This window comes from Triturus cristatus, chromosome 1_2 (assembly GCF_964204655.1).
Source record: "Triturus cristatus chromosome 1_2, aTriCri1.1, whole genome shotgun sequence".
In the NCBI taxonomy this organism is placed as follows: Eukaryota; Metazoa; Chordata; class Amphibia; order Caudata; family Salamandridae; genus Triturus; species Triturus cristatus.
The window spans coordinates 953,418,385-953,443,952 of record NC_140580.1 but is presented as its reverse complement, the minus strand read 5'-3'; the positions used below and the strand labels follow the sequence as shown (position 1 = coordinate 953,443,952).

Sequence of the window (25,568 nt, the reverse complement as noted above, 5' to 3'; positions counted from 1 at the left end):
CCTCCCACGCTTGCCTCTCTCCTCCCGGACCTCTTTCCTGTGGTCGCCCCACTTACCCCGCTGACCTCTCATGCTTTCCGCCATCTACTGCTGCTTTCCGCTCAGACTACTGCGCTACCTACTTCTTCCTGCCTTTTCCCCACCCTTCTCCGTTACCCTCCGCTTCTAGACTCCATCCCTCCCCACTCTTCTCTCTCTCTAACTCCCATTGTACTTGCTTTTGGCCATCTGTCTTCTGAGCTTCTTGTACGCCCCCTTCCTCTTCTAGTAGACCGCCTTTAATTCTTGTTTAGATTCAATCTCTGCCCTCTCCACCCCGCCGCCACCTCCACTGGTACATTCCTGTTGTGTGACGTCATCTTCTCTGCCTCTCCCAGACCCCTTCCTTGGCCCTTCCTTCCCTCAGTCCATCCCTGTCCTGTGTCTCCAACTTTACTTCTTTCATGCCATTCTTACCTCTCCCTAACTATCATTCTGCCCATAGCGCGTTCTTCTCATCTCCATCTCTTCTAGCGACACTTTGAATTCGACTTCACTCTCCCTTCTCCCTAAACAAGCATTTACAATGCAATATGTCTCGCCTCTACTCGAGCTTAAGCTATTGGCATTGTAAATAACAATGCCTTTCTATTTATTTTTTAAAAACCAAATCATAAATAAAAGGCATTCTCATTTACAATGCCAATAGCTCAAACACAAGTAAATGCGAGACCTATTGCATTGCAAATGCTTGTTTTTCATGAGATAGTCATTGTAGTAGCAAAAAACAAAATGAATACAGATTTACAAAGAGGTTGCATCCCAAGAGTACAACATGCAGGTTTCCTCCACCATTCGACCCTTAGGAAATTGAAACATTTGAAAAAGGTCAAACCTAAAACATGTTTGAAGGTTCCTTTCTCAAGGATTAGAAAGGGTAAACAACCTTTACAACGCGCTACCATTACAACGAAACTTTTACAACGAACGCGATGTAACCACGCAATGCCATTACAACGCAAGTCTTTACATCAAGTTGCGCTAGATGGCGTGCTAACATTACAAATAGTGTAGTTTACTATCCCAACACCTTCCCTACTGTTAAGTGGACTGGAGTTGGAATAGTAAATTACGCTTTTCTAATGTTAGCACGCCATCTAGCACAAGTCGATGTAAAGACTTGCGTTGTAATGGCATCGCGTGGTTACATCGCGTTCGTTGTAAAAACCGCGATGTAACTGCACGCGTTGTAAAGACTCGCGTTGTTACGTCATACATCCATTAGAAAGCCAACTTCTAAGTACTGTTCTAGTCAGGCCATGTTTTGAGTTGAAGATGAGCCTTCACAGAATGTTCAGTCAATTAAAGAGACTCCCACTCCGCAATAGCTATTTCTTTTAATAGAGTGTGAACGTTCTCCTTAAAGGGGGTTGGATTTAGCATGCCTGTACAACAGCCAACCCTTTCCAAACAATCCTTAATGTAACTCAACCAAGGGAGAGCACTAGGGCAATCCATATCAAATATCAAGCAAAACAGATCTAGTCATATCAGCAAATTGATTTGACCTAACAGAAACCTAAAAGTGGAGACAAGCATATGTATTTTTTCCCTCCAGACAACGTACTGTAAGCTCCTGAAGTACTGCATAGATAGGCACAAATGGTGGTAAACCTACTAACCTATTTTCTTTGATTTGAAACACTTTTCTGACGGAATATCCAGATAAACTGGCCCCACTAGCAGCCATTGCCACATGTTGCTATGTTCATATTCGATATAGATGATATTTGCATTCCATCTTCCTTGACAAAATCAAAATATCTTCCTTTGGATTTTTGCCCTATTAGCTAATCTATTCAATTTAGGGGGAACGCAGTTTAATTTGGTATGCAAAATTATCTTGAAACAGTGAAAATATGGTACTTAGTAAAGAGGCTTACCATTCACCACGATGCAGCCGATTTTCAGACTATTGGGGCCCATAGACATTATTTTCGATTTTGCCACATTTGTTTGTAGAACAAAATGATTTTTATGAGATAATTTTTAAAAATATTATTTCATTCAGAGTTAGCAGTAGAAAACAGAAACTGCTTGCATCTTTCAAGAAATTGAGTACTTGCAGGACGCAGCTGGGTCCATTACATCTATCTTTACCAAAGGAGTGCTTTCTGTGATCACTTCTCACCTAATGTTTGGTTTAGTGGAAGTTTTTTATACATCTTTTGGTTCCATTTTTTTTGTTCACAGTTCCAAGTCAAGATAAAGAATTTGGCACCAGTGGTCCCTCATACCGCCACTGGCCAAAGCAGAGGAAGTAACAATTGGGAGTCCCTGAATTTGAGCCCAGTGGGCGGACCTGGGCAGAGGCTGATGCATCGTCAAGGGATTAGGCCTCTCTAGAGGAATTAGGAGAAGTGTGACTTCCCTTTGGCAGTTCTCACTTTTCCAATCATCATAGGAGGACTCTTTTAGGAAGACTGTACTCAAATTGTGGTTGAAAGTGTGAGTTAGTAATGAGGCAATAGTTTTATCTGTATTAGATGTGCACTTTAATACCAAATGTACTACTTCTACTGATAATTACCTTAAAAATAATTCAAGTTGCAACACTAAAGCTCTCATGAGCATCAGGATAGGCCACTTGCCAATACTATAAATTACAGGAGCATGACAAGGGCGAAAGTGAAATGATAGGAAATGTAGGCTATGCCTATAAACAGCTGAAACACTCGAACATATTAAGTTTGATTCCAAGCACCTACTGTGGGAGATATAATACTGACGTTTTTCTACCTACATGGATACAGATACATTGCAAGCACTCTAGGCAATGAAGAAGTGAAATGCACTGAATATGCTAATTAATTACAGATTTTTTTATTTTTAGGTGTACTGAACATTTATGAAGTGAAATGGTTTTAATCAACAAGTATTTATGTAGCTATTTATTCTTTAGAATTAAGATGTGAAGAGTTTATATAGTTTGCATAAACCAATTATAAACTATATTAATAAATTAAAATATCGGTTTATATCCTACCTGGGGATGAGGTGTTGATCCTTTGACTGACGCCCCGCTGCCGGTTGCTGCCACTCCAAGAAGACTCTCTGCTTAAAACTGCTGTTCTTCTTTCTGGTGAATCGCCCCCTAGTGTGGTGCACCGATATAATTAGGGATGCAATCATTCAATTCCAATATCCAAGAGGGTGCATAAGCCACAAGTGTGCTCATATGCATCCAATAGTACATTTAGAGAATGTTAATGTTGAACAAGTAATTACAACAAGTAGTACTGTGGGATATGTAGTCATGAGAATTGTCAATACATTTTCAGTATCACTGCAATGGATAATTCTTTGTGGTTGAGATGTCTTAAAATAGAGGCACTGTGAAAAGACTGACACTAAACAAAGTAATAAACCCCAGGGATCATACCACCCTAAAAATGCAGTCATTTCCAAACTTTTTGAAACATCCAACCAAAGACAAGAAAAATATAGCTAGGGCAGCAGGCCACTAAACTCTCTTCAGTGGAATGGAATGACAATGTTCCATTGGTCCTGGCTGCCCCGATGATTACACGATTTGCAATAGAATTATGGTACCAGCAGCAATAATAGAAGGAAAACGTTACCCTATAAGCATCTGTTTGTGGCATGTAGTGCTGTAGATTCACATACTGTGCATACTTCTGCCACCTAGTGATGGGCTTGGATGCGTACAACTTGTTTTTCTTCAAAAGAAGGCTTTTGCAAGTCACAGCACTTAGTGACTCCACTTAAAAGTGGCCTTGAGCATGGGCAAAGGATCCATTGTTAAATTGTTTATTTCCTGCATGTAGGGCAAGATTAGAGAAGGCGGATAGAATATATAGTAACAATGACCACGCAAAGTAAAGAAATTAAAAAGAATTAAAGATAATAAAAGAATATCTGCAACAACCGGGGAGGAGGGTGGGCACGTGAATCTACAGCATTACATGCTACGAACAGATGCTTACAGGGTAAGCAACATTTTCTGTTGGTGGCATGTGTAGCTGTAGATACATATATTGTGCATAGATTCAAAGCAGTCCTCCCAAAAGTGGTATCCTAGTCTGTAAAAGAAGACTGTAAAAGTGCACCTAGGATAGACTGGCCAACTTGCGCTTGTTGTCTGGCCAGGTCATCCACACAGTAGTATTTGGTAAAGGTAGCTGCTTTACATATCTCAGCTAGTGGCATATTACCTAAGAAAGCCATAGAAGCTCCTTTCTTCCGAGGGAAATGAGGTCTGGGAGGTTTAGGTAGGGCCCTATGCTTTGATATAACAGGTCTGTATGCACTTGGCTATCCAATCAATCAATCAATCATTAAATTTGTAAAGCGCGCTACTTACCCGTAAGGATTTCAAGGCGCTGTGCAACACTTGCCTTGGACAGACCACGTCCTTTATGTGGCTTGGAGTAGGACACAAATAGCTTTTGTGTCTTACGGAAAGGTTTTGTCCTATCTATATAATACATTTGTGCTCTTCTGACATCTAGTGTGTGCAGAGCGACTTTTGCTACAGTCTGTGGGTGCGGAAAGCAGACTGGCAGCTCCACTGTCTGGTTAAGGTGGAAGCTAGAAACTACCATATGGAGGAATTTTAAATTGGTTCAGAGAACCACTCTATCCTGAGGCACCTGGAAGAAAGGATCTTCCAAGGTTAGAGTGTGCATTTCACTCTTAGAGAAGAGGTGGCTACAAGAAAAATCACCTTCCAAGAGGACAACTGCAGTGGGCAAGAGTGAAGTGGTTCAAACGGAGGGCCCATGTCTAGTGAAGACTATATTAAGGTTCCAAACAGGAGCAGGTGGCGTACGGGGTGGAAAGACCCTTTTGAGGTCTTCCATGAACCAGCGTGCCTTACTGGACATCCAAAACCAGATTCAGTGGTTTTGCAGGCAGCTTAACGCTGCTCAAAAAAATCCAGTAGCACCCTTTTTGGCTCCTCCTTATAAAGATGGCAGGCATCTAGATTCAATTGGAAAGAGATTTTCATCAATGTCAGCATTGACAGTGAGAGCAGCAAATTCTCTGGCGATCTTAGGGCGCTATGATCGCCAGATGTGGTCCAACATTGCTCCCTACATGGATCAACTCTCAGAGGACACTAAAGAAGAAGCAAAAAAGATATTACATGAGGGGGAAGGAGCATCCAATGAAATAATAGATTCCGCCATGGATGTTGCCGTTACAGGTTTCAGACAATTGGCAGGAGCGACTGTCCTCAGAATACAGGACTGGTTTAAAGCCACCTCATTCCGCCCTGAAGTTCAAAATAAAATCTTGGACCTCCTATTCGATGGAGAGACAGCAACAGGAACTGCAAGAGGGAAACGGTGGTGGTAGTCATCAAGCATTGACTGAAGATCCGAAATTAAAGCAGAAGGCATTGTCACCATCCCCTGTTGATAGTACTGGCGTCCTGGCTCAGGTTGGGCATAGAAAACCTGACCATATCCGTCTTGCTCCTGCTCCTGATTGTCCTCTGGCTGATACTGGACATGCAAATCTGATGGACTATATGCAGGTCCAAAGGGGCCATCCTCTTCCGAATCTTCTTCTTCCAGAAGATCAGGGGGTAAAAGAGGCATAATTTTACTTGGTGACTTATGTTCTGGGGTAATATCCGTCTCCCCCATGGTGGTGATCTAGGAGCCTTCATCAACGAGATACTCTCCGTCGACATCTGCATGGACGCTGACTGCGATGGGCTCAACAATGTGCCCTCCTCCTGCGGCATCTTCCTCGCCATCGTCGACGAATCCGTCGGCACTGGTATCTTCGTAGATGCTGGTGCCTTCGTCAGCGGTAGTATCTTCTTCGACGCTGGTGGCTTTGTCGGCGACCTCATCAACAACGGTGTTTCGTCAGTGGCTGTATTGTATTCATCGACAATCTCACCGACGGGAACTTCTCCATCGGCGGCTTTAATTTTAATGACAGTGGGAGATTCTCGTTGACGACGCCAGAGGGATAGTTGACGAAATCGGGCCCTGAATAAACAACAACTGAAATGCTGTCAACGCTAACAGGGCTGTAGAGAATGATGTCGATGTCCCTGAAGTGCATCCCCTTGTTGTCAACGGAAAATCCCTCTTGAGTGGCAGAGAACTTGTCGATGGCTCTGAAGAAGGCTTTTTAAAAGTCAATTTTAGTTCTGGAGGTGGAGTTTTTGGCTCAGATACAGACTTAGAAGGCTGATCCTTTTTGAGAGACCTTTTACTGTACCCTGTGGAGACATCCTGAGAGGACTTTTTGGCACATTTAGAGTGGGGTTCCTCGACGATTAATCCCTTTCTCTTTGAGGGAAATGTTTGATGAAGTAGACCGCTCGCTCTCTGAGTCTGACACAGAATCAGACCTTGTCTTCGTTTTTTGGGGCCAAGTAAGAAGCCTTCCCTCACGGTCTCTGAGAGTTTTATTCAAGAAGGTGCAACATATCTTGCAATCAGACGCCTTATGAGAAAGATATAAGCAATACATGCACTCTTTGTGAGGGTCTTCTACATACAATCTCTTTTTCAGACAGTTGGCACACTCTCTGAAGAGAACCTTTTTGCCTTCTTTGACATGACTCAGTCAGATTTGTGGCAAACACCAGATATAAAGAGCAGAAATAGATCTGATTTGAGATAATATAACAAATAAAGTAACTTTCCTGAAAGTTGAAGTCCAGAAATCTTCTTGAAGATAAGAAAAGCTGAGCAGAGCTCAGAGGAGACTCCCTAGCACAATTTGCGGTAGAAAATCTAAAGTTCTGAGCTTCTGTCAGGGGTGTTCTAGAGGGTGGTCGATGCTGATTGGCTAAGGAAAAATATTTGTCTCTTTTTTAATAATGACTATGATAGGTTAATAAACTGTGAGGCCCAGGCCTGTTCTAGTACATTCTTCTCAGTCTACCTTTATCACTACTACTATTTGTACCGGGGACTGCCATCGTGGCGTCGGGGAATGATTCAAGCATGTCAACCTATGAAAGCTCCAATACTAGAGTAAATCACCTTTTCCATTATCTGTTCTAACAGGAGCCTCCTTTCTAGGGGCGTATATTCTGGGAGGCCTGCAGCAATACCCTCCATCCCCCACGCATGATGTAACTGGAGGTATTTGTACTGTTGCATGTCTTGGAGTTGATATTCTCTGTGGAGGGATGAGAAGGACACCCCCTTCAAGCAGGTCGCCTATAGTGGAAATACCAACGCAATCCCAGGTTCTAAACTGTTTCAGCTTCCCAATTTCCCATAGGGTCCGTCCTTCCCACAGGGAGGTAGTGTGTGTTTGTCTCCGCACCTACCCCAGGCACTTGGTTGCCCTAGCGCAAGCCTCAATCGTCACTTGGGTTGCTGGGAGCAAACACCTCACAACCCTACCCCCGTATAAGTAGTGATGACAAATTCTCTTCTGAAACTGTGGGAGGAGTGCTGTCCACATGTCCCCAATTGTGGACTGCTATCAAGTGGGTGGGCAAATAGTAGGCCCTAACATCAGGAAGGTCTATACCTCTATTGTAAGCATTGCATAGTATTGTTCGTAGAGCTATTCGGGGATGTGCATTGTCCTATAGCAGCCTCCTAAGCTCTTCGTCAAATCTGACGAATACATCAGCAGGGATCGTGTACTAAGTTTTCTGCAGGGCGTATAGAAATTTCAGTAGGGTAACCATTTTAAATATCGCCACCCTTTCCAACATCGTTGAAGGCAATGCCCTCCAACGCTCCGCCGCTATACAGAACTCCGCCAATACTGTCCTCAAATTGGGGTCTATGGTTCGTAGTAATCAAATGTAGCATAGATCCTCAAATATTGAAAGTCCTCCCCACATAGTTGCAGTCTCCCAGGGAGGTCTACTGAGTCAATATGGTCACATACAGGAAAGAGGACTGACTTATCCCACTTTATGGTATATCCAGAGTGTGACCCATATTCCAGTTGGGCAATATTTAAGAGGATATCCTCAGCATACAATTATATTTTTTCCTCTGTGATCAGGGATCCAACATTTTTGAAGCCCATGATGCAGGGATGCCTGCGGACAATACAGGCCAAAGGCTCCAGGGAGAGTGCAAAGAGGGGAAAAGGGGCATCCCTGACGAGTCAGTATATTAACAGGGAACTCAGCTGAGCGAACACATTAACTCCCATCGCTGTTGGTTCCCGATATAGCAATCCCACCCAGCACATGAACTGCGGTCCGGAGCCCATCCGTCTCAAAGTTTGCATCGTAAAACGGCTAATGAACTGCATCAAAGGCCTTTTCGGCATCCAGGGAAACTAACCATTCAGTTGTCTGCGGAGATTACTTCTGGTGAAATGCTGACGCATGAAGCCAGACTGATCCATATGAACAAAGGGGTAGATGACACTTAGAAGCCTAGTGGCAAGGATTGCGGCCAGGTTCTTAGTTTCTATATTGAGCAAGGATATCTGACGGTATGACCCAAAGTTGGTAGGGGGCTTTCCTGATTTCTATATCACTACTATTGTGGCTATGCATAGGTCTGGGAGAGGATTTCCTCCTCTTTGGCAGCCAAAAGTAACTTAAGCAAATTGGGAGCCAGCACATCTACTTGTTTTAAAAAGGTTCTGCCAGGAAACCATTGGGTCCCGGAATTTTGGCAGAACGGACCTTGGCTACGGCAAACAGCACCTCAATAAGGGTAATCTCCTTTTCTAGGGCCATGAGGTCCTCGGTAGAATGTGTTAGTAGGTCCACCGCCGACAGATATTCTTCAATGAGGGGAGGATCCACTAAGGGGTGGTCTCTATAGTGGATCTCGTAATATTTCGCAAAGGCATCTGCTATCTCTTCAGACTTCAATCATTCTTGCCTTCGTACGTCTGCTCCCCCAGCAAATTGCAGGACTCCAGTAGAAGTTATATCCATGTCTGAGTCTAGGATTCCTGCAAACATACTTTCTCCTTCCTGTAGAATGGCTTCATCTTCAGGACAGAATTCAAGGTAAGTGCTTAAATCAAACCACATCTGCCTACCATATCTTCTAAGAATTGGTAATGAAATGCATGCCGTAACTGTAGTAGCAACCATTGTGGAGAATCACTTTCCCACATTGTCCCCGTCAGGTGGATTTAAACAAACAGGGTGTCATTGGGTATCATGACCTTCTCTGGGCTTCCTGCATAACACCAGAGTCAGGATGAGGACGGCCAATAAGACGAGTGGGTGTATCATCTGGAGCCTTATATTTTTAACCAGGTGAGGGACAAGTGCTGCCACTTCTGCTTCGTTTCTCATGACTTTGAAATGATCTAAGCAGATAAAATCAACAATGGGAATAGTCTTTTCAGACTAGTGAACCAGTTCCTTAAAGTCATATAAAAACAGTATAACTGTTTTGTGGGAAAGGCTAAGGCAAATCTTTAGGTTGCTCTCTCCAGTAAAGCATGAAAGCCTATAATGTCATCCAGACCAGTGCTACCTAATCATGCCACTAGAGACTGCATCATGAGGAGCATCCTCTGGGATTTCGCCTTCCTCCTGATCATCATCGCAACCCACATCCTCCACCATAGCTGTTGGAATAGGTTGTGGAAGAAGATTCTGAGATATGGATAGCATTCTTGGGCTCTTTAAAGAATGTAGGACGCAAGCATCAAGCAGAGATCTGTGGCCAATAACCAAGGGACCTGCATCACTGGCTCTTGCCAATGTCTTGTTCCCCATAGGCATCAAAGCAATGCTGTTCATCAAATGACCTTATAGATCATGGTTTGAAAATTCCTGGCCGAGTATAAGGCTGCATTGGAAAGGTGTCTTCTCCCTCAATGGATTTGTGATCATATTCTTTAAATTTAACTCCTGGTTGTGTGGGACTGAAGGCTGGCCCAGAGGGACCATCCTCAGAATCCTCCATCTCCAGTAAGGTGTCGTATTGGGAACAGAGAAAAATTGATAAGCGAAGAATACTCATGATGGAAAGGCAAAAGAATACCCTCTCTGGAGGTAAACATTACCTTGTATTGCAGAGCTGTTGTCTTAGGTCTAGCTTGATAGATTTATAATGCATAGAAAAATGCAATATCTGTATAAAAGCCAACTCGAATTTACCTATTATAGTTGCGTTATTACGTCTTTAGTCGCTTGCAGTAAATAAATGACATAGCTGCTCAACTGTACTAAGTTGTTATAGATGAGTTGCATTGCCATATCGCCTCCTGTCAGAGCCAATAGGCAAGGTGAAAAGCAGGTGAGCATGGCCGAAGATGCAGTTTAAAAATATGAAAATGGCGTTTTTCCTTTTGCCATGTGAGATGATTGCTCGTAGTGCATACTGGACACTTTTGCTATTGACACCCTTGCAGTGTTTTTATATGTGAACCTGTGTACTGTGCTGTTGCTGCTAGCCTTCCTTTTGTGATATTAAATTCAATAAAGTGGATTATCAAAAAAATGGCAACTGGATTCACCATCTGATTGTCTTTTTTCTTTTTTTTTTTTTTAAATGAACAGTGTCAGAAGAAAAGCGATATTCATAGCATTTTTGGTATGATAGGCTATTGCAGGAAATAGAATATAGCTGCATTTTTTTTTAACCATTCTAAGATATGACATTTTTCAATCTGACTTGCATTAAACTGATTATAATACTTTTTTGCAACGAAGTACTATCTCCTTTTTGGTGTCTTTAATTTTGAACAACATACTTCGCTTTTATTCATGTCTGCAACCAGTCCAGTCTTTCAAATGAAACAGCAAGTCACCAAGAATAAAAGAGGAATGCTGTGACCATGTATAATAAGGAATAATATACCCTCTGTCATACATTAAGAGGATATTGCAAATCACATCGGAGTTCCATGCCGTTATAATAGAACTTAGCTTTAGGCCTCATTCCTTGTTATGTTTGTGTAACTCTTGGGTCTCATACACTTGATCCACTACCTTGTTTGGGTGAGTTGGGCCAGTCACCACCTGCTTTAAGTGTACTTCACTTTCTGGATCAGTTTTCTGTGTTTTGTAGATAGTGTTGTGCCTTTGTTTGTGGAAACAAATACCGGCCATACTCTGAAGGTTTTAATCTCAATAGTAAGTGGGTGGGCAATGGCCCATTGGTGTGAAGCTCTAATATGAACTGGCACCTAAGCTTCATATCAGAGAACATACAAATGCTGCAGCTCCGCAATGCCAGATAGTAGTGCATCTACCAGGCATAACCAGGCTTGCCACAATAATATAATCTCTTTCTAGTTCTTCCTTTCTCGTTCTTTGAGATAAAAATCAAGAGGCTTCAGCTTCAGGGTCCCAATTGATTTACTTCCACTTTATTTTATATTTCTAAACTATAAGCCAGAATCAAATAAGAGTAAATGTAAAAGGTTCAAAGTGAACTTGGGTGCTTAGTGAAGTGAATATTGATAAAACAGGGCCAACATCAGCCTTTTAAAATTGATGTTGCTGCTTCTAGGGAAACAGTTAAAACGTATCCTAGTCAAGCAATGTGATCTAGTGGCTAAGCTACTGACTCTGAACCTACAGTTCTGAGTTCGAATCCAGTCTTGGCACTGAAAGCTGAAAATCATAAGATTCTGGACAAAAATTTGAACATGTGAATCGCAAGTGTGCTTTAAAGATTAAATTCCCTCCATTCAGATACACAATTTTGTATGTTTCCCAACACGGCCCCAATAACGTACAGCACTCCATTGCTGCCCAATCAAAAACTAACACAAGGACACTGCACCTTCTAAATCAGTTAGTAAAAATGAACTGTGGGATAAACAAATTCTCAGCAATATACTGCTGGTATTCAATAATTAACAGCAATTACATTTACCCCCACCTCAGGCCGATCTAAAAATGCAGCCAAGAACTTCAAGCGCAGAACCCTAACTTCCTTAAAACTCTTATTCTTTATTAAGGCCTCTACACTCGCAGAGGAACAGGGGAAGGAAAACTGATCAGCATTTTTTTTTAATCTATATTAAAAATGGCATGACATCTTTGCCAATTACCATGAAGTGTAGAAATCATAAAAAATTTCGCATGGCCGAAAACTTGGCCTCTTGCCATCCCCCTTTTTAGGTCTAGCCTAGCGCAGCGCGCATGCGTTGCCCTAGGAGAGGGCCTCTTGGAATCACTCCAGTTTTTCTGAAAACTCGTGCGTGTGTTTCGATTCTACGTCAGGACTCGGAGGCGAGGATTAGGCTTTTCTTTCTTCTATTTATTCAATAGCAGCCTTAGATAATAACAGTGAACAACAATAGGACTTAATTTCCCATGAAGCCTATCGAAAAAACAACAATGCCATGCAACAGTCCACTGTCCAATCAGGCGCCTCCTGGGACCATAACAGCCCATGCTCTGTGCTGGACGTTCTCTTTCTTCGCTGCTAGCAGCCTCCCTCAGATAAGTGTCCTTCCTTCAGTCACGTTGGGGACATCGTCAGAGACGGTCGCTCCACCCGCCGCGTATCTCCTCCTTGAGTTGACCTGGTCTCCCTGCTCCCTCCGCTCACCACAGCTCCTGTAGGCGTGACCCCTGTGCCTCTACCCGACTTGTGCTGTTGTGCTATTTCCCCAGTGCCCTTCTCTGATATTACTGCTGTTGTCTATCAGCCCCTGTGCCTCTCTGCTTTTCCTCTGCCTGTTGTGGTATTTTCTGTTGTGCCTCTCTCAGCTTTCCTTCTGTGCCTGCTGTTTTCCTCCCGTGTAGTGACTCTGCACTGCCGCCGTTTTTCCCGCCTTTCTGCCGTCGCACCCAGCTCCCTGCCGCTGCTCCCCTGCGGCCCCACCCCCTTCCCTCGTTAGACCTCTTCCCTTCCCATTCGCCACCCCGCTCCCGCCTCCCAGCTGCTCCTCCCTCGCTCCGCCCCCCCACTACGCCATTTATGGCGGAGTCCACGCGTACGCGCAGCGTTCACGCGCAGCGGGCACGCCCTATGCGCGCCGAAGGTGCGCCAAAGGTAAACCCGTCGGCGCCCGTCCGCGCCTGGACCGCGCCCAGCGCCAGAGCCCCTGGCCCCCGCAGATGCCATCCCACCCGCCGGACGTACGACGCCGCCATCCTCAGCGCACTCGCCACCGGCCGATCCCCAGGCTGCCACCAAGCCACCCCAGGACGCACCCACGGACCCTTCACCTGCCACTCCTGCAAGTTCTCCTGCATCCGGACCTGCACCGCACCCGCCAAAACGAGAACCAGCAGCAACCACCTGAAGTGCATCCTGCTCAACACTCGCTCCGTCCACAGGCACGCCATAGAACTCTGGAACCTCCTCGACACCACAGCCCCAGACGTCGCCTTCCTCACGGAAACATGGATGAACGCCTCCTCAGCACCCGACATCGCCATCCCGGACGGATACAAGATCACCCGGAAGGACCGCATCAACCAGATGGGAGGAGGCATCGCCATCGTCCACAAGAAAACCATCCGCATCACGACCAACTCCGACGAAACCCTAACAGCCGCCGAACACCTGCACTTCCAGATCCACACCGACCCCAAGACCACCCTCAGAGGCACCCTCATCTACAGACCCCCGGGACCACGCACACAATTCAGCGAAGACATCGCCGACTTCATCAGCCCGCACGCCCTCCCCTCCGCCGACTACATCCTCCTCGGGGACCTCAACTTCCACTTGGAGAACAACAACGACCGCAACACCACCACCCTGCTAGACAACCTCGCCAACCTCGGACTCAAGCAACTGGTGACCACCCCCACCCACTACGCCGGCCACACGCTTGACCCCGTCTTCTCCTCCAGCAAGGACGTCTCCTTCAGCCACGCCACCGGACTCCACTGGACTGACCACAGCTGCGTCCACTTCAGCTTCAGAAGGACCACACTCCACCACCACCCACAACAGTTCCCCCGCAGAAGCTGGAACAAGATCACAGCCGACCAACTCACCACATCCCTGAGCCAGAACCCTCCCGCCAGCTCAGCGAACCCCAACCAAGCAGCCAACAACCTCACGAGGTGGATCAGCAACTGGGCAGACGACCTCGCTCCACTGAAGACCCCCCCCCGCCAGACCCAGCACCAAGAAAGCATCCTGGTTTACCGACGAACTCAAGAGCTCCGAGAAGAACTGCCGGGCCCTCGAGAAAGCCTGGCGCAAAAACCCTACTACAGACAACATGACCACCCTCAAGCTCGCCACTCGTAAACATCACCAGCTGATTCACGCCACCAAGAAAACCGCATTCAGGGAACTACTGGACAACAACGCTCACAACAGCAAGGAACTTTTCAACATCGTCAAAGAGCTCTCGAACCCTAGCGCCGGAAACAACGACATCACTCCCTCGCAAGACCTCTGCAACTCGCTCGCCTCGTTCTTCCACAGCAAGATCGCAGACATACACAACAGTTTCAGCGCACTGCCGACGTACCCTACAACCGCTCCAGCGCCCCCCACCACCACCCTCCGCGCCTGGACCCCGATCAACGCCGAAGACACCATCCGCACGATGAACTCCATCCACTCCGGATCACCAACCGACCCCTGCCCTCACCACGTCTTCAACAAGGCCGACTCCATCATCGCACCCCATCTGCGGGACATCATCAACGCCTCCTTCGACACCGCCACCTTCCCAGAGAGCTGGAAGCACGCCGAACTCAGCGCCCTACTGAAGAAACCATCAGCGGACCCCACTGACCTCAGAAACTACCGCCCCATCTCGCTCCTGCCTTTTCCTGCCAAAATCATCGAGAAGACCGTCAACAGACAGCTGGCCGCCTTCCTCGAGACGAATGGATCCCTCGACCACTCACAGTCCGGTTTCAGAGCCAACCACAGCACCGAGACCGCCCTCATCGCAGCCACTGACGACATCCGAGCCCTGCTCGACAACGGGGAAACAGCGGCACTCATCCTCCTGGACCTCTCCGCGGCGTTCGACACGGTCTGCCACCGCACCCTAGTTCAGCGCCTTAACAACATCGGAATCCAGGAGAAGGCACTGAAATGGATCATCTCCTTCCTCGCCGGAAGAACACAGAGAGTCCGCCTCCCCCCGTTCAGATCTGAGGCCACCGAAGTCATCTGCGGCGTACCACAAGGATCATCACTCAGCCCCACGCTGTTCAACGTCTACATGAGCCCCCTTGCGGCCATCGCAAGTCAACACAACCTCAACATCATCTCCTACGCCGACGACACCCAGCTGATCCTCTCCCTCACCAACGACCCCGCCACCGCCAGAACCAACCTACACGAAGGAATGAAAGACGTAGCCGAGTGGATGATGAACAGCCGCCTGAAACTGAATTCAGACAAGACGGAAGTCCTCATACTGGGATCTTCGCCCTCCGCCTGGGACGACTCCTGGTGGCCCACTGCCCTGGGTAGAACACCCAAACCAACAGACCACGCACGCAACCTGGGCTTCATCCTGGACTCCTCCCTCTCCATGACCAGACAAGTCAACGCCGTCTCCTCATCATGCTTCAACATCCTACGCATGCTATGTAAGATCTTCCGGTGGATCCCCACCGAAACCAGGAAGACGGTCACCCAGGCCCTCGTCACCAGCCGACTGGACTACGGCAACTCCCTCTACGCCGGAACCACAGCCAAACTCCAGAAAAGACTACAGCGCATTCAGAACGCCTCAGCACGCCTCATCCTGGACATTCCCCGACACAGCCACATCTCCGCACACCTGAGAAACCTGCACTGGCTCCCCGTCAACAAGAGAATCACGTTCCGACTCCTCACCCACGCACACAAAGCTCTCCACAACCATGGCCCTAGATACCTCAACGACCGACTGACCTTCTACACCCCCACCCGCCAGCTTCGATCGACCAGCCGCGCCCTCGCCACCGTCCCCCGCATCCGAAGAGCCACTACGGGAGGAAGATCCTTCTCCTACCTGGCTGCCAAGACGTGGAACTCCCTCCCCACCCACCTCCGCCTGACCCAAAACCACCTCGCCTTCAGGAAGCAACTTAAGACCTGGCTATTCGAGCAGTAGCGGACCCCCCTCCCCCAAGCGCCTTGACACCCTCCGGTGAGTAGCACGCTATACAAATGCTTTGATTGATTGATTGATTGGTTTGGGGACACTTTGTATTGTGGTTGTGCCAGGAGCCTTCGCTCCGTTATATGGGATCAATGTTTAATTTTCACTGACGGGTATTTTGCTGTTTGGTGGATGACGTTACTTATGATCTGGAGCTTCCGCTCCGTGTGTTCTATTATATTTTGTTTTGCGTGCAGCCGTCTTTGACGGGTAGGTACTTGGGAGCCTCCGCTCCGTGAAGCACGGCCGCTGGAACGTTTTGCCCGCTCTTACGCGGCCACGCAACGGTTATCTCACGCTGGCGGGAGCGCGTGCGATCCGCCGACTGCTAGAGGGCACGCCTCCCTGTATTCCTTCAGGCGCTGGCCTTTCCTCCACAGTGGGATGCGAGCGGAGGTCGCAGTATTCAATGGCCATTGCCGAGCGCCTCCGCCCGCGTCCCTGCTGTCTCGCGCCCAGCCAGTATTCTGCCTGAGGCTGACCAACCCCGTGGGGTAAGATTATAGCACAATTGCACCGTGCAGCACGTGGAGTTCCCAGGCATTGATTTGGCCCTCATTTATATTTAGGGCGGTTTGTGTGCTGCTTGTTGGGGCCTAGCGCAGGAGCTTCTAGGTTGGCAGGCCCTCTGTGAGTTTGACTACCTGACTGGGGGGGGTCTTGTTACTCCCTGTAGTTTACCTGGGTACAGTCCCTTTCTTACCCTCTTACCTGGTGAGTGGCTACCTATATATTTAGCTTACTTACCTGACTTACCTCAGATCCTCCGCTGTGCAGGATGATTATTACGAGGAAGAAGAGGAATCTCAGTTTTTCCCGCTGTCGGACGAATTCTGCGACGCGGTTGATTCCTCCATAGTCAAGGCAGTCTCAGAGGCGGTGGCTCCTTTGGAGAAGAGGTTGGATGACCAGGCGAAACTCCTTGAACCCCTCCCCGCGAAGGAAGCCGGTCCAGGGCCTTCTGGCTTCCTACCTCCAAAGTAGAGTCCCGCTCCCCAGCCTGAAAAACCGCTTCATGGGAAATTAAGTCCTATTGTTGTTCACTGTTATTTTCTAAGGCTACTATTGAATAAATAGAAGAAAGAAAAACCTAATCCTCGACTCCGAGTCCTTAATAGAATTGAAACTTTCCGTGACGAAAGCTAGGAAATTTTTCATTTTCCACACATTGTATTGGCCTTTGCATGTGGCTTTAAAAAATGAAACCATGCAATTGGCCTAGGCGGGTGCATGTCCCACCTTTTCCAGTAATAGTTACCTCCCACGGAATCCAGCTTGCAGGGTCGCGCAGGGTGCCATCTGTTTTGGATCATGTTACGGTCGCTTTCACTTTCGCGGCCGCGCTCGTCTCAAATGCTTTTGTTCCCACCTTGCTGCAGTGTGTTTGGTGTTTGTACAGTGTGCGCTACCCTGATCTGCATGCCATTGAAATGACTTTGGCAGTTCTTACATGGAAATTATCGGTCACTTTTTCCCCATTAGTGTTTTTCGCAGTCTGCAGTCTGGTGCTCAGTCTGTTTTTTGTGCACTCTTTTAGCAGGAGCTGTGGAGGTGGTTAACCCAGAGGTTAATACCATCATAAATTTGTCTCTCCAGACCGCCACTGTTCCATTGTCATGGAAACAGGCTAAACTGCTGCGACTTCTAAAAAAAAAAACACGCTAGTCCCTACCAAACTTGCCAACTATCGCCCTATCTCCCTTCTTCCAGCAGTGGCAAAGGTGTGCGAAAAAGCTGTCTTTAGACAGCTGGACGCCTATGTCGAGTCATCCGGTGCTCTCCACCCTGCCCAATCCGGATTCACGGCGTCATACAGCACGGGGACTGTTCTCGTCGAAATCTCAGAGGCAATAAGGGAGTGCTTGGACGCAGGTGGCAGAGCGGCTCTGATTTTACTAGACAACTCTGCCGCCTTTGATACGGTGCCCCACCGACAACTACTTGCCCGACTTTAGAACATTGGATGACTGGCCATGCCTGGGATTGGCTGAATTCCTTTCTAGAGGATCACACTCAGCAGGTTTGGATGCCACCATTTTCGTCGACCCCTAGAAAGGTGTCCACAGGAGTACCGCAGGGCTCTACTCTGAGTCCTCTGCTCTTTAATATTTATATCACGCCCCTAATTTATCTTGCAGAGAAGCTGGAAGCCATGATCATAGCCTATGCAGATGATACCCAGCTCTTCTTCACTTGGAAGGATAACGATCTGTCCTCGCAAATAGCCCAGAAATGTCTCTCTACCGTTTTCAAATGGCTTGCACTAGCACAGCTGAAGTGCAACGAGGACAAGTTGGAGGTCCTTCTGTATGGATCCTTCCCCCATCTTTCAGGGAAACTTTGTGAAACTACCTCTTGGCCCAACTCAGTGGGTAACCCTGCTAAGAACTTGGGGGTTTGGTTTCTGTCAAAGCAGCGGTAGCCTGGAACTCCCTTCCCACGGAACTTCGGAACACTCAGGATCCTAGGCCATTCAAGAAACAATTAAAGACCCTACTCTTTAATATGCCGATCTGAACCTCAGAACCTTCACTCTCACGGTCACCTCCAGCGCCGGGACACTCTTGATTATCTATGCGCGCTATAAGTGTATTATAACATAACATAACTCTGGAGTAGTGATCAGTCACTACCGCTGCTTGTGCCGCATGCATGAATGATGTGACACTCTCTTACTCTTCCTTCGTCCAATCTGTAGTGCTGAACAGTCACTTGTGCTCAGTTTGTTCAGTCTGCAGTAATAAGCGGTCAGTCTCACTCCCTTCCATTCGCGGTCAATCTTACTCCGTCCTTAATCAATCCGCAGTAATAACCATCCAGTGTTCCCTGTTCTTTATCTAGTCTGCGGCCATGATAGGTCAGTCGCGCTCTTCTCTGTCCATGCTCGGTAATCATGCTGTAGCTTCTCCTATCCTTGCCTATATTACCACTCCACTTATGTTACTCCTTTCCCTTCCGCATAAAATCTCGAGTCTTTATCCTCTGAAATCACCTTTCCTCCCCCTTCGCTCTCCCTGTCACTCATTCATATTTTCAATTTCTTAATAAGCCCAATGGTTCCCTGCTGGATCTTGAAACCACAGTGAAAGTTGTCAGTGGATACAGGGGGTCTACGCAAATCAGGACAGGACATTGCTTCTATAAGGCAGACGGGGTTTTGAGATACTTACTATTTTGAGATCTTAATATTCTTATTTTTACGGTGTTTAATGTGGTGCTTTGATTTTGTAACCGCCAGTGCTTTTTTTGAGCCGGTGGATTCCAGGACTCACCACAGCATTTAAATAACAACGCTGGCACTTATACAGCAAACTGGACCTACAAATATTGGAATTCTTTTTACAAGCATAACTTAAGGGCATGTTATTTTTTGGTACAAAAGTGGAGACTAAGTGATTTGCCCAGGATCACAGGATGTTGGGCCAATGCCAAAACTCAAACTTTGTTCCCTAACTCTGAAGTCGGCACCTTTCAGTGCTATGTTATAGATTTTCCCTAATGGCATTTGCCTCTCCTAATCTGATACTTTTTCTATAGTAGTGCTTAATTTGAGCTGGTGCTTTCCGGAACTCACCACAGCACTTAATTATAAAACACTGGCACCTATAGCATAAACTGGACCAGGCGTTTTTGGAGTGCTTTTTATAAGCATTACTTAAGGACATATTACTTTATGGAACAAACACTGTTATTTTTACAAATACCACTTAAGGGCATAAGAATTTTTGGTACAAACATGGAAATTAAGTGATTGGCCCAGGATCACAGGATATTGATCCGACGCCAAGACTCGAACTTTGTTCCCAAACTCTAAGGTTGGCATCTCGATAGCTTTCCCCAATGATATTTGCTTCTCCTAATCTGTTCCTTTTTTTGATAGTAGTGCTAATTTGAGCCAGTGTTTTCCTGTACTCCCCACCGCATTTAATTGTCAACACCGGCGCTTACAGTGCAAACTGGGCCCAAAGGTTTTGGAGTGCTTATTATAAGCACCATTTAAAGATCTATTAAAACACATTATAACACGCACAAGTAAAACTCATTTCTGATATATTTTTTCTTTATAAACTGCGATGTTGTTATTGTGCGCAATGTTTTAGATGCTCTTTGGCTTTTATAACAAGCACAAGTAAAACGCATTTCTGATATAGCTTTTATTTATAGACTGCAATGGAGTTATTGTGTGCGTCGTTTAATATGCTTTTTGCATTTTGTAACCTACAGTGCTTAATTTGAGCTGATGGTTTCCGGGACTCACCAAGGCACTTAGTAATTAATACCGACTCTTATAGAGTAAACCTAACCTACGATACTTCAACTGTATATAATGTTTATAGGGTTATATACAAGGTGCCAGAAATGGTTATAACACTTTTTTTATTATAACTTTTAAACATGCTGCACAACATTCACAATACTATACAACACATATTAAAAACGTTAACAATGCCCATAGCTCTGTCAAAACACTTATAACGCCCCGAAGGCGAGACCTATTGGCTATGCCAATGCTTGTTCAATGTAGAGAGATCTGCATTTTGATTTTAACTACAGCAAATTAATGATTATAGCCACAGAGGACAACCTACTCTTGTTTGACTTCCACTTGTGCGACTTTCGACGACCTATGACAGCAGACTTTCGAACTCCCTGCTCATGGAGAAATCATGAAATGACTCTAGGGCAGGATAGGTCACATCCTCTGCAAGCCCACATCAAAAACTATCAGGCAAGCTCTGACTGGAATCCCTAAATGGAAAAGGGCAAGAAACACCTGGTGCCGAGGCCTCAAGGCTGACTGCAAGGAGATGGGTTACACCTGGAGTCCGACTGAAATAAAATCCCAAAACAGAGATTGCTGGAGAGTCCTGGCTGATGCCCTATACCCCAAGAGGGGTAGTAGGCATAAGTAAGTATTCGACTTTGTCTAGACAGGAGGCCTTCACTTCAACACAGAAGGCAGTGCCTGACTAAACTTTCATGGCAGCCAACAACTTCGAGATTTCACCCACTGCTGACTCAACACTGAAAATCAGCTTTATCTCATCTCCAGTCTACATCTACTAACGCAGACCAAAAAACATGGCAGGTCACATAACAGACCGAGCCTTCGTTCCATTAGAGAGCGCCAATCCACCCGGAAACAGTACCTTGTGAATTAAGGCTTAATGTCATTGGTGAATTAAGACCCACAAGGAACTGAGGTACAAAAAAAACTTTCCACAAGCATGCAAATCACCAGGAACAAACTGTTCACATGTCTGGCCGTTGCTTACCAGATGAGAAATTTCCTGGAGATTCGAGAATGGAGGAAATGAAAGCAACCAACAACAATACAATGAAACCCCATGGAAATTCCAAAAGATGTGGTCCTGCTGAGAGAAAGGCACAAATATTTCTGAATTGTAATTATGTTTGTTGCATGGGAGACACATCCTACCTGGTCAATCATTTGCAGTGTTGTCTAATCTAGGTTCTCTTTATCTATATAATCCAATCTGTATCAGCTGCACAAACGCAATGATGCGTTGTTTTGTGGTGTTGTTTATAATTCAAAAGCAAACAAAAGGTTTTATAAAATAAAAATACAATGAAAAAGCCAAAACTTTGATCGAACAAATGAAGATTTACAGCGTAACAGACTTGATCAAACAATCCTGCCCAGTAATCAAGACCCACATATTAGAAATGCTCACTTACTGCTGAAAAAGCTGCTCAGATCTTAAAACACATTGCATCTTACAAAATCCTTAGAACCATCAACTTAAGAAAGAAGATTTCTAAATGCACAAAGAAAAGCATACACAAAGAAAACGTCTCCATCACAACAAATCTACAAAATCCAACACCTCTCAAAGGTATTCCATACAACTGGTGGTCAGCGGTAAAAAATCAAAATGAAATCACTGAACTTATCAAATCCTACAATCTCAACATTTTGCTGCTAATAAGAGACTTAGCTGAATCACGCCTCACAGTCAGTGACGGACATACTAATTGCTCTGGGACTTTCCATCAACCACATTGATCATGTAGCTAAAGGAGGAACCGTTGATTTAATCAAATGAGCAATTCTTTTCTATCCAAAAACTATTAATGTAAGTTAAACATGAGAAAAATAAACTCCATTGAAAAGCACATCGCATACTATCCTCCCAGGGACTATTCCAACTTTGTGGGACAGCTCAGAGTTCATTAAAAACAAAATGATCTCCACGTTGAATAATGCATTCCTGGGTGATTTTGACCTGCATTTGGCAAACAAAAACACAGTTGCACATCTCCTTTTTTAATTAATATTAATCTGATACTGCACTGCCTGCCTCCTCCGCATGTGAACAGTGGATCAAGTCAGAGTCCCTATCCAATTTGTCTGATTACTACCCAATACCGACCACCCTTCATATATCTACTTTTGGCTGAGAGGGCAACCTACCTAATTTAACAGTGAGTTTGGGGGCTCAATAATACTAATCTTGAGTCCTTGGAAATCTCAATCAAGTCCTTCCAAAAAAATGTTATAGATCAAGACATTAATGTCACAATATGTAGACAGCTTGTCTGACATCATTACAAAGACAACTCTTTAAAAACAAAAAAATGATTGAAAAAAGAAAAGTCTACACGATGGGTTTTTAAGAAATATGGGCCAGATGTCATAACATTAGGAATACCGATTTCCCCGAATCGCAATTAGGAAATCGGTATTCCTAATGTATGAAACTCTTCTGTGATTCCTAGAGTATTTATGAGGTAGTTCACAATTTGGGACCCACTGGGAATCACAGTCATCACAGGGATGGTGGCTTGCTGAGGTCAGCTGACCACCATGTCTGTTACTGCTTTTTAATAATGCAATCATTTTTTTTAAATGCATCCAGTTTTCCTTAAATGAATACGAGATGCATTTATAAAGAAAAAAATGAAACATGTCAGTTTCATTTTTTTTTTTATGAGGAGGCAATGGCCGTGGGACCACTGCTTCCTCTTAAAAATTATTTGCCCTTGCATTCTCAGAGGGGAAGAGGTCCCTTGGAAAACCCTTCCCATTTGCAAATAGATTACCACCTCCTTCAAGGAGTCCGTATAATATGAATGCTTTGCAACTGTAATTAGGTCACAAAATATTCATACATCCCATTCAGATTCGGTATTTGGAAGAAACACCTTATACATACCTTCCAAATACCGAATTTCAAACAGAAAATGCGATTCAGTAACGTGTTACCGAAACGCAGTTTGTGTTTTGTACATATGTAAAATCATTTTTGCAGTCAGAAACGACCTAATCAGCCATTTCTGACCACAAAAATGCTTCGTACATATGGCCCAAAATAGCAAAAGAAAAATTCTAAGAATGAGCAATTATAGAGACAAAATCCAACACAGAATATTTTTGCAAATTTAAGATTGAAAAGTAAAAAATTCAAACAAAGTAATCTTCAAAGACAAATGAATCACTGTCAGAAATTAAAAGAACAAAACCCCCAAATCGACCCAGGCGATGAAAAATGAAAATGCACTTCCCCCTCTAACATACTTTCATGTCAAGTACCCAAACTCTCATCCATCTTGAAGAGGAGGCTAGATGCATTCGGGTACAAATAAAGGAAAAAAAACACAATGGCTCTTGAGCTAATTTCAGAAAAGCCTCACATTCGAAAATAATGCAGACAATCATGAAAACTAGATCATATTAACACATTTCTGAGCCCGTTAAAACATCAGCCAAAAAGTAAATTGATAACCATTTTGGATAAGCATAATTAATCTGTCGCTGTGTTAAGAAAGAAAAAATCTTAGACTATCACAAAGTCAGCCAAGATATTTAGGGTATCAGAATCAAGTACTGAAAAGAAAATAAGTTACTCACCTGTAACTGTAGTTCTCCAGTACTGGAATTTTTCATAGATTAACATGCTTGAATTATTACCAGTCGTCGAGATGGGAGTCCGATGGTACATTAGAAAAGCAATGTAATGATAGGTATAGACCAGAAATGCCCTAAGCCCTTCAGTTTAGTAACATATCAAAGTCATTTTAAAAATAAGACCAAACTTATGGCTCAAACAAACAGGTTGCCCTCACCTTCTGGAACACTCCTGTGAGAAGCCCCAGTCTCTCAGATTTTAGAGCACAAGTGCAAAAAAATACCAACTGAGAGAGAAGGTGAGCTTCCCAGGGAAGGAGAGTGGGTCGCAGGTCACTATATGAAAGATTTCCATACTGAAGAATTACAGTTACAGGTAAGTAACTTCTTTTCTTACTCCAGTATTGGATCTTTCATAGAGTCACATGCTTGAATCAGATTAAATAGTAGTTGAGAAGCACATTTTCTCACATAAAGCAAAATGTAGACAAATATACATGTAAGAAAAGATGTATACGTATCTACGTATCAAAAGACAGATAGAATACCATTTCAGAAAAACATATAACTTACAACGCAAAATGTGCATAACAGTAAGAGAACAGTGGAAAAAAGGGGACAGCTCATGTTCACTGGCAAAGATGCCGTAATACTGCTTGGCCAACTGCAGCATCACTATGAAATGCCAATTCCAAGCAGTAGTGCTGCACAAAGGTGTATCCATTTTTCCAGGTAGCTACCCAGCAAATCTCATGAGCTGACAGCATCAAACAGCGCTGTTGACGTAGATATAGTTCTTTTAGAATTGACACGCATCGATGTACTTAGTGGTTTGCCTGCTTTCTGGTGACAGAAGTGAATTGTGATGGATATCTATCTAGCAATGCTCGGTTTTTAGGTCTCGGCTCGAAGGCTGCGCTTGCGCAGTCTCGCTCCGAGATTTAATGTTTCGGAGTGGGGTGTTAACCCGCCCCTTTTTTTTACCTCTTCTCCATTGGCTGGCCTCTTAAATGCTGGTCAGCCATTGGAGAAGAGGTTTGTATCTCCAAACAAGCCTCGCCTTTTTCGGATTCGGTGGCGTGTTTTTTCGAATCTTTCTCTCCTCTGGAATGTAAACATTCCAGCCAATGGCAAAAGGAGAGAAAGAAAAACACGCCCCCGAATCCGAAAACGCCACTGCGTTTCTCCGAGGCATTTCTGCTTCACCTCGGAGAAAGGCAGTGGTGTCTGCGCAGAGCGGGTGCTAGCCAGAAGCTTCTGCCATCGTACTGATGCCCGGAGGCATGAGATACAACGCGGAGCAAGCGGGTCTGTCTGCCAGGGGGGCCCGCGTCACGGATGATAAGGGTTTCCATAACCAGTCCTAAAGTAATACACTGTCTGACAGCGAATAAGATACGTCTCCAAGGGTTGTGAATACAGCGCGGGTGACCATAATTTACGGCTCTGGTGGCAGAATAGTAAAAACACACGTATTGTGGACAGATCGTAACTTTTCTATACATATGCTTCCATCGGTTTACCGCTCTTTAAACACACATTTAACATCAGTTGTCCCTTTTCACTTTCGGCACTTGCTTTCGCATAGGTGTTCTACGGCTCTAGTTTGTCCTCTCTGGGCACACGTAGTTCTTCCCTGGCGCCAGCGTTTGGTCTGCAGTGTACTTTGTATAGTGGCAGAGCG

At 45.2% G+C, this 25,568-nt stretch overlaps 1 protein-coding gene across 14 annotated transcripts in view; it reads right to left on the bottom strand.

Annotated features, from left to right (window-relative positions):
* Positions 1-25,568, bottom strand: part of ZNF618 (zinc finger protein 618) — a 1,018,163-nt gene that overhangs the window by 651,105 nt on the left and 341,490 nt on the right. For all 14 annotated transcript variants that reach the window (XM_085610043.1, XM_085610045.1, XM_085609994.1 and 11 more), the window contains exon 4: positions 3,026-3,133. In XM_085610043.1, coding sequence (XP_085466169.1) covers positions 3,026-3,133 — 108 coding nt within the window. The remainder of the gene's footprint in view (positions 1-3,025; positions 3,134-25,568) is intronic.